The 9,295-nt window shown below is 48.4% G+C and overlaps 1 protein-coding gene across 3 annotated transcripts in view; it reads left to right on the top strand.

Annotated features, from left to right (window-relative positions):
- Window positions 1–4,947: 4,947 nt before the first annotated feature.
- The window catches only part of NR6A1 (nuclear receptor subfamily 6 group A member 1), a 225,550-nt gene continuing 221,202 nt past the window's right edge, over window positions 4,948–9,295 (top strand). For 2 of the 3 annotated variants that reach the window (XM_042911848.1, XM_042911847.1), the window contains exon 1: window positions 4,951–5,194. In XM_042911848.1, coding sequence (XP_042767782.1) covers window positions 5,095–5,194 — 100 coding nt within the window. In that variant the 5' untranslated portion in view covers window positions 4,951–5,094. Of the gene's footprint in view, window positions 5,195–9,295 lie in introns of all 3 variants that reach the window. The other variant, XM_042911846.1, reaches the window with a different exon arrangement.

The raw sequence follows: 9,295 nt of genomic DNA, 5'->3' as shown, positions 1-9,295 counted from the left end.
GTCACCGCACCTAAGGCGGCACCTCTAACCTCCCAGGATCGATGGCTCTTGATCATGCCTCCTTCCCAAACTCTCTCCTCTCTCGGTTTCTTTCGGATTCCCCGTATAACCTCGAACGGGGCTCTTTCTCAGGCACTTTTGCTTTTCCTTGCACCTCTGCGCACTCCGGGATACCAGACACCTCTTTCCTCTCCACGCTGCCTCCGTAGGTGACCCTCCCCTGATCCAAGACAGTTCCACTTGTGTGTCTATTTATCTGCCCTTGTAAACTTTAACTGCTCAAAAAGGACCCTTATATGTACCCCAAATGCTACTCTCAAGCACTTCTCCCTGATGCATAACCCTTCCCCCTCTTCATTTTCTTCATAGAATTCATCCCACATGAAACGTTCTAGTTGATGTGTGTGTTTCCTTGTGATCTTTACGCCTTTCCTTGTGGGAGAGAAGTCAACTGTGCACATACCTTGTGCATGAGTAGCTAGTTGAGTGGTCTCAAAGTGTGGTTCCAGGACTAGCAGCCTCAGCATCACCTGGGAACTTAGAAATGCAAATTCTCAGGCCCTACCCCAGATCTAAGGAAGCAGAAACTCTAGGGATGGGGCCCAGCAATCTGTGTTTTAACAAGCCCTCTAAGGGACTTATAGTTTGAAGAACAACTGACCTAGCACAAGGTCTGGTGCTCCCTAACTCTGAGCTGCATTAACGAGTCACATGCTTCAGGTGTTCAGTACAAATTAGCCTCTTTCATAACTAGAGATCTGGGGACATGTCAAAATCAGGGCTAGATTAGTATAAAAAAATAAATGTGGTATGTGCGTTCTTATGTGCATAGACTGTGAATGGACACACAATAAATCATTATGGTGGTTATTGCTCAGGAGGGAAAACAGTTGTTGGGAATCAGTAAGGAGAAAGGTTTACTTTTCATTGAATACTTCTTTGCATCTGGGATTTTTGTAATGTGTGTCCTATCTATTCAAGTAATAGACAAAATGTACTTAAAATAAACAGAACCAGGCAGGGGTTCCCTTTCTCAGACCTTTCTCCCCATGCAGCCTGGCTCTGACTCTGGCTAGGCTCTGGAAGAAAAAGGACACTGTCCACCTCCCCCAACTCCGCCCCCTGCTGGCTGTCCCACAGTATGGCCCCATGGTCTCTGTTTCCTCTTTTTCACCCTTTCGGTCCTACCCCCTGTCCCTCAGCAGGCTCCAGTCACAATAGATTCTCTAAGTTCTCACTTGGCCTTGGGGCCTTTGCATATGCTCTTTCCTCCTGAAACTCTCTGCTCAATCTCACTCACTCTTCCTCATTCCTCTTATTTCAATGCTCCTTATCCCAGAAAGCCTCCCCTGATCATCACCGCCAACCAAAATGAACCGTGCGACGTATTCCCACAGCACAAGGAACTTCTAAGTGTGTTCTCAGTTGTAGAACTTATGTGCACATGTGGGTTTGTGTGGTTACTTGATCTGATTAGTCTCCACCAGCACAGGGTGGAGGTGAAAGCGCCCACAATGGGGCTCATACCTGCCTTGTCCTTAGCTGTATCCTTGTCTTGTCCTGTTCATCCTGTTTGTCTGTCTGCCTCTGGCCTCAGGACCACTCTCCTGAAGATCCCTCCTTATCCTTGGATACTTTCCTTTCTAGTTCTTCTGTCAGGAGGCCTGTGGTGATGGGAGTTTTTTCCATGTCTTTCTGAGCCTGTTTTCTCATTTGTAAATTGAGGGAAAGTACTGACTTCCCAGGATTGTTGGGGGGAGAGGGCAGACACTGTAGGGAAAGCATCCCATACAGGTCCTACCTCATAGGACCCTGTATGTTTAAGACAGTGGCTGCGTCTCAGTACATTGTCATTTCCCTCACCTTTCTCAGTTTCATGGTAGCTGACTCCTCCCAAGGAGTATTTTCAGAAGACAGGTAACTGGGCATTAGGATAGCTCTTTAAAAAAATTTTTTTTTTAAATGTTTTTATTTATTGAGAGAGAAACAGAGCATGAGTGGGGAAGGGGTAGAGAGAGAGAGAAAGAGAGAGAGAGAGAGAGAGAGAGAGAGAGAGAGAATCTGAAACAGGTTCCAGGCCCTGAGCTGTCAGCACAGAGTCCGATGCAGGGCTCAAACTCAGGAACGAGATCATGACCTAGGCTGAAGTTGGATGCTCAACCAACTGAGCCATGCAGGTGCCCCAGGATAGCTCTTTAACAGTAGTAACAGGTTCTATTTATTAGGTTAGGCCTAATATTAATTGCTTTGCATGCCTCATTACTTTTATTAAAAAAATTTTTAAGTGTTTATTTTTGAGAGAGAGAGAGTGCCAGAGTGCGGGGGGGTGGGGTGGGGGGTGGGTGGGAAGCAGAGAGAGAGATACAGAATCTGAAGCAGGCTCCAGGCTCTGAGCTGGCAGCACAGAGCTGGATGCGGGGCTCAAACTCACGAATGGTGAGATCATGACCTGAGTTGAAGTTGGACACTTAACCGACTGAGCCATCCAGTAACCCCATATATTTTTTTAAGTAGGCTTTACGCCCAGGAGAGTCCAACGTGGGGCTTGAATTCATGACCCTGAGATCAAGACCTGATCTCAGATCAGAGTTGGACGCTTAACTCTCAGAGCCACCCAGGCGCCCCTGCATGCATCATATTATTTAATTCTCATAACAATCCTGTGAGGTAGCAACTATGTCTATTCCCTCCCTCCCCCTGAGAAACCAGGACTTTGAGGATTAGATGTAACACACCCAAGGTCACAGTTACTAAGTAGAAAAGTCAGATTTGTCTTATTCATCCTTTTACCCAGTCAGCAATTATTTATTCAGTGTCTACTATGTCTAGGCTCTGTGCTTAGCAGCTGGGGTTATAATGATGAGAGAATAAAGGGATTTGACTAGTCATATCCAGAAAAGCTTTTAGGAGGAAGTGACAACAAAGCTGGAGTCTGAAGGAGGAGGATGTTGCTTCCAAGGGCTAAGTTTTTGGCTGAAGTTTTTCCCCATCTTTGAGGGTCAACTTAGAATCTGTCCACCACTGAAACCCCTGGCTTTCAGGAGGTTTCTGCAGTGCCACTTAGCCTCTGATTGGATCTCCAGGGAAGGTGAACTCACTACCTCCAGAGGCCTGTGATAGAAAGGGAAGTTCTGGAAGGCCTAGGAAAACCATGTGGTCCTGACACATTTTAGAACCCAGAGCTGAGGGTATGACCCAGAGGACCTCTGCCCCCCCCCCCCCCCCCCCCCCCCTCACACCACCACCACACTAAGGCTTTCCTCTCCCTCTGGGGCTGGGGAATGGTGGTAGGAAAGCAATTAGCTCAATAAAGCTGTAAGGAAACACAGAGGAGATCTAGATGTCTCCTGGTGGGAAGTATTTTAAAAAGTGTCCCTGAGGATATATTTGAACAGGATCTTGAAAGATGAATAGGAGTTTGGGACCGCGTTGGGTGAAGCCAGCTTGAAGGAGCCAAGTTTGGGTTTGGAATCCCCATCACTGCTGGGTGACTTCAACATTGTATCATAGGGACAATATCAGAGCTACCTCATAGAGCAGGTGTAAGGTTTAGACAAGACAGTGTTAACGTAAACTAAACAGTGGCCAGCACAGATTAAAGATACAATACGGATTAACCAATGTTGGTAAGGAACAGCCACCTTCAAATTGCAAGGAAGCCTTGCAAAGCATCCTGTGTAGCAGGTGAGGGAAGGTGTGTGATGAGAAATGTGGACAGGGGTCAGACCAGGCAGGGGTGCAAATGCCAGGATAAGGATTCAAAAAAAAAAAAAAAAAAAATTAAGCAAGGATTGACAGATGAGCCAGGATTGGTAGGGCGGGACTAGGGGAGTGATGAGGAAGAGGCAGCCATGAGGAAGCTGTGGCATGACCCGGCAGAGTGGAGGCGGGCAAAGCACCAGAGTTCTCGTTCTTTGTCTTCAAGCAGGTCAGGTAGGGCTTAGACCTGGGGCGGCAGCCACGATGGGTCCTTCCCTGACAGGGTCGCTGAAGGTCGACGCCTGGGCAGGCCTAGAGGCTGGTGGCCTCGCGCCACCTGGTGGCTGCAGAAGGTACTCAGCCGAGAGCAGGGAGACCGCAAAATCCGGCATTTTGCTCTGGGAAACTGAGGCAGGAAGCCGGTGGGGGTGGGGGCTTAGGACCTTCCGATTGGGCCTCGTCCCTCTTCTAACCCCATTTTACAGACGGTAACCGAGGAGAAGGGAAGGCGAACAACGTTGGGTAAGGAGTTTCTCAAACGGTGGGCTTCAAGACACTAGGAGTCAAGAGTCTGAGAGTTTAATGGCATCAATGGTGTGGAGCTTCGTTTGCCATTCGGTTGGGCAGGGAGAAAATTAGAGAGGAGGAAGAGAAACCGTAGTCCTTCCCGCCCACCCGGAGGTAAAGGCTTTTAAGAGTACCCCGGAAAGCAGAGTTTTATAGATCCTATTTGCATACGAACGTAGTCACCTGGAGTTAAACTCCATCCCTTTAATCTCTGGTCCAATTTGTCCCGAAGCCGCGAAGGAAGTCCCTCGTGAATACCTCTAAATTCCGCCCCCTCTAAGCCCCGCCCACAGGGCTGGGCTTCATTGCACGTGCTCGCCCAGCTCCTTCGCGATCCGCCCCTTGGGAAGACTCATTGTCGAGGCGGGGGGAGACGGGGAATCGTAGGGATCGTTAATCATGGAAAAATCAAATAAAGAGAAGGCCCTGAAGTAATGTTTGTTAAATTTTTACCGGAAGTTTTTATCATAGTTCGAGATATTGACAGGCCTTGGCCTTCACTTCTCAGAGCTGCTTATCCTTACTCCCACCCCTTTAGTTGGTGGGGTCCCGCGTGGCCGGCCTCGCCCGGCGGACTTCAATTCCCAGCGTGCTCCGCAGGACCGTGCGTGGCAGCGGCGCGTGACGTCGGGGGAGGGAGCTGGCCAGTGCTGAGGGGGCGCGGCGCGGAGGGGCGCGGAGCCGGGCGGCTCGGGGCCCAGAGAGCGCCGCGGCCGGGAGCCCGCCGGCCCCTGACAGCCCCCTCCCCCCGGCGGACGACGACGACGAGAACGAGGGCGCCGGTCATGGCGGAGCAGCGAACCGAGCGCGGGCCCTGAGCACCACCGCATGGAGCGGGACGAACGGCCGCCTAGCGGAGGGGGAGGCGGCGGGGGCTCGGCGGGGTTCCTGGAGCCGCCCGCCGCGCTCCCTCCGCCGCCGCGCAACGGTGGGTGAGGGGCGTGTGGAGCCTGGGCCCAGGAAGAACCGACTGCCTGTCCCTTGCCCCGGGGGTTTCCCCCCCTCTCGGCCGACTTTTTGGGAAGCCGCAGCGGCTCTGGGTCTCCTCGGCGTGGACCTTCACCCCGGTCCCCTCAGCGCGGACCCTCCCTCTCCTCCCCCGTCCTACTCTGTGGACCCTCCCCCTCCTTCCCCGTTCCCCTTAGCGCGGACCCTCCCCCTGCCCGGTTCCTTCAACCTGGACCTTCGTTTCCCCCTCCCTTCTGTCCCCTCAGCACAGGCCTCCCCTCCCCCCGTCCCCTGTGCGCGAATCCTCCTCCCTCCCCCCAGGTCCCCTCAGCTCCGAGCCCTCCCCTTCCCTGGGTCCCTACAGTGCAGATCCTCCCTGGCCCCCCACCTCGCGTCTCGTCAGTGGGGGCTTCCCCTCCCCCTCGGGTCCCCTATGCTCAGAGCGTCCCCTTCCTCCCCCCAGAGGGTCCCTTCAGCGCGCTCCCCTCCCCCCCGCCCCGGCCTTCTCCCACGCGGGTGCCCCCTCCCTCCGCGGACGCCACACCCTCGTCCCCGTCGTTCTCTGTGCCCTCACCTTTCTGGAAGCCGCTTTCCTGCTCCTATGTTGTCCCGGGCCTCCCGTGCCACCCCCGTAAGCTCCGCGAGCCTCCACCTCTGCCCCGACCCCCCAGTTGGTTAGCTACCCGCTCAGCGGTTCCTTTTCGGACCTCTCGGTGCCTGCTCCACACCCCATTCCTCCGCTCCTGCTCAGCCCTTTTCTCTGCTGGTTTAGATCTGTGGCCCGGCCAGGCGCTCGGGACACCTGCCTCTTTCCTCTCTTCCACCGGCCCGTCCCGGTCCGCGCCTGCCCCGGTCCGCGCCTGCCCGAGCTCAGCTCTCCTTTTCCCTTTCGCGGTCCCGGACCCAGGCGCTGAGAATTCCTCACCTGGCCCGGCCCTTCCTCCCGCTCTCCCCTGCCCCCACGTCCGGGCCAAGTCCTTGGGTTCCTCCCGGCTGACTCGCCCTCCTCCCCCCGGCTCCCTCCTTCCTCAGGGTGTTTTATTTGTATCTGTTTGATATTTTCCCCTTCGGTGTTTGCCGCGGAATGTTTTTATTGGTAACGTGTAAGGAGCTTTTGTGAGGTCGTAAAAGGTGAACTTTTGAACTTGGAAAGCGCCCTGGAGCAATTAGCGCAGGCGATAGCCCCGGGAGGCCTGCATTACAAAGGGTGCTCGTACCGGCCGGCAAACGCTCCGGCTGCAAACCCGATTTATTTATTTATTTGCCCTGCCTTCCACCTTTCACATCTTCCTCATTTCCGAATAAAGGGCAGGCTCTCGGAGATCCGCGCCTCCTCCCCTCTCTGCGCCATAAACTCGCAATTCTCTGAAAGATCTAGGACCGAACAGTGTCTAACAAGTAACAGATTTCAAATTGAATGCAAACACCCGGGACAGTTAGGAGGCACTAAAAATTAATTGCTTCAGCAAGAAGCTTCTCAATCAGGACAGTGACCTGGCAGGTGTGAGGAAAGTATCCCGAAAATAGGTCAGTTAGGCGAATGAATGAGGAACTGCAGAAGGAGAGATTTTGGGGTGAATCTGCGCGTTCATGTATTTATTGACTCATCAAGCATTTGCTACTGCCAGTTTAGTAGATCTGGTGTTTTTACCAGTTAAAAGTCTGTTTAGAAAAGAGCCTGGTTAACTTCACTTGATGTGCTGACCAAATAGTGGTATGTTTTTAAAAACTCTTGTCCTTTTTTAGGCTGTATGTGATGTGTGCCATCTAGGTGGCTGGCAGTCCCATGAGGTGTCTTTGGAGAATAATTTCTGAATGTGAACATGTTTTGAGATCAATAAAATCCCGTGTCACAAAGGAGGAGGCTGGAATCCATTGAGGGTAGAAGACGACAGTATCATAGGAACAAAGGATTTCTTTAATGCTTTTGATTTCTTTAAGCTTTTAAAGTGGAGATTTGTTTTGGTATTTATGTATGGATGTTGTAAATCCTGATCTAAAATTTACCACGCTGCACTTTTACCTAAGCTACATCTATCTTATAGCCCGTATTAAGTGTATCCATTTTCATAATGTCTTTGTATGTGTGTGTACTTCCTGTACCCACCTGTGCGTTAACATGTAGATGATTGATTTTACTACAGACATTACTTTCAATTCTGCTTGAGAATGTTGTAAGGGAAACCTAGGAACTGCATTTGCTATTAATTATTCATTAGTACATTTTAAAGAACTCGTTGGTAATTTTAACTCTTAATCAGATTTCCCATTCATAGTCTCATTTCCTCAATTGGTCAGAACCATTTTAAAGACTCTTATCGAGCATTCCATTTAGGCCAAGGTGGCTTTAATATTTTACATCAGTTCAATTTAGTGCTATAAATATTTCCTTTTTGTTGAAAACACAGTGGGGACTTTGGACAGTTTGGGCTTAAAATACATGAAATGTTGACTGTTGTGGGATATTTTAGTGTAAAAACCAGCATTGTGTACTGTTTTACAATTTATGTTCATTATCTCTTGCGATTATAATTTAACATGCTCCCAGAAGAATTACCAAAATAGAAAAAATAAAAAAGAAAGTTTATCTTTGGCATGGTGGGAACTTGTTTCTTCCTTTTATACTTCCTAATATTTTTCTCCAAAAGTAAGTGAAACTGCTTAAGTTCTAAACAGAGAAAATGAATTCTTCTGGCTCTGTATCCTAATGACTGATTTACATTTTGTATGAAATATCTGTAATAGATCGCTGTTTAGATAGGAAGTCTTTTGGTTTGTGTCCTGAAGAACTAAACTGGGGGTGGAATTTTAGAAATGCTTTCCTGCCGGAAACGCCATTGATGCTGAATTTACAGTCCTTTAGATGTTTTTTATTATTCTATCGGAACAGAGTTGCTAGCCTTTTGATGCACCATCACCCTTTCAGGAATTTCATGTGCTGACTGCGCTAGATATTTTCAGTTGTTGCTGTAGGTTTTCATAACAAACATGAACTCGTTCAGTCATGATAGAGGGACTCTCCTTTTGGGGTTTCAAAGGGAGACAAAAGATTTGGGGAAGTATGTGCTGAATATTTGTTATATTTTAACAGAATGAGGTAGTAATCTTTTAGATATTCCAAGTAAAGGAAGGTTATAAGCCATTAATCAGTAATTAAAAGCATGTTTTCTGTAACTACACTTCAGAGGAAATGGGGAGAAGTTCGCTAAATAACTTAATGCTTTTTTCCTGGTATGACCATGCCATGCAAATGTTTATCCCTGAAAATATCAGATTTTTTCCATGACAGTTTAATTTTTCAGTTCTGTGACTTTAAAAGTTAATTAGGAGTCCCCTCCGAATTTTCTACTTTCATTAAAAAAAAAAAGCAACAACATACTCTGGTACTGTTGCTTAGTACAAGTGGCACACAGGTATTTTGTATTAAGTTCGTGACCTCCAAAGAACACTGAAAGGCAACAATGAACAGATTCACTGGTGATTTTGAGCAGCTGAGGTGTGAGATGACCACATTTCTGATCTCATATTTACCACCCATCAAATTCTTTGTGAGCATTTCTGCTCCTTGTAATGAAAATACGATCGTGACATGCTTCCTAATTTGTAAATTATTCTGAATTCCATAGGAAAAAGGTATGTGGTGTGTGTGTATGGCATGTGTTAGCATGTGAAAGGGAGTTAGATGGAGAGGATAATGAAAGAAAAAAAAAACCTGGTAGATTTCCTCAACTACGCCCAAATCCTACATTTCCATATTTTATTCATAATTTCTTAGTTTATAACTTTCCTCCTTTTTCCTGGCGTTGTGGGGCTAAGGTGAAAAATAAGCCTTAGGTTAAAATAACCTATTTTTAGGTTAGTGGAGGGTAGAAATGCCAACTGCTACTATACTGATAAAAAGTTTCTTATAACACTTGTAGTGCTTGTTGTGCAAGTTCGCTTTAAATTGCTAATGATGTTTGGGAGTTTGGGGGCCTGGGGCTGTGTATGTTTCATCTTGTATTAAGATACCATCACTTGGTTTTTATAACTAGGTAGATATTTATTGGTTTTTGTTGAATAAATTGGTCCATTAATGAAT

This window comes from Panthera leo, chromosome D4 (assembly GCF_018350215.1).
Source record: "Panthera leo isolate Ple1 chromosome D4, P.leo_Ple1_pat1.1, whole genome shotgun sequence".
Taxonomy (NCBI): domain Eukaryota; kingdom Metazoa; phylum Chordata; class Mammalia; order Carnivora; family Felidae; genus Panthera; species Panthera leo.
This window is presented reverse-complemented; position numbering and strand designations above follow the sequence as displayed.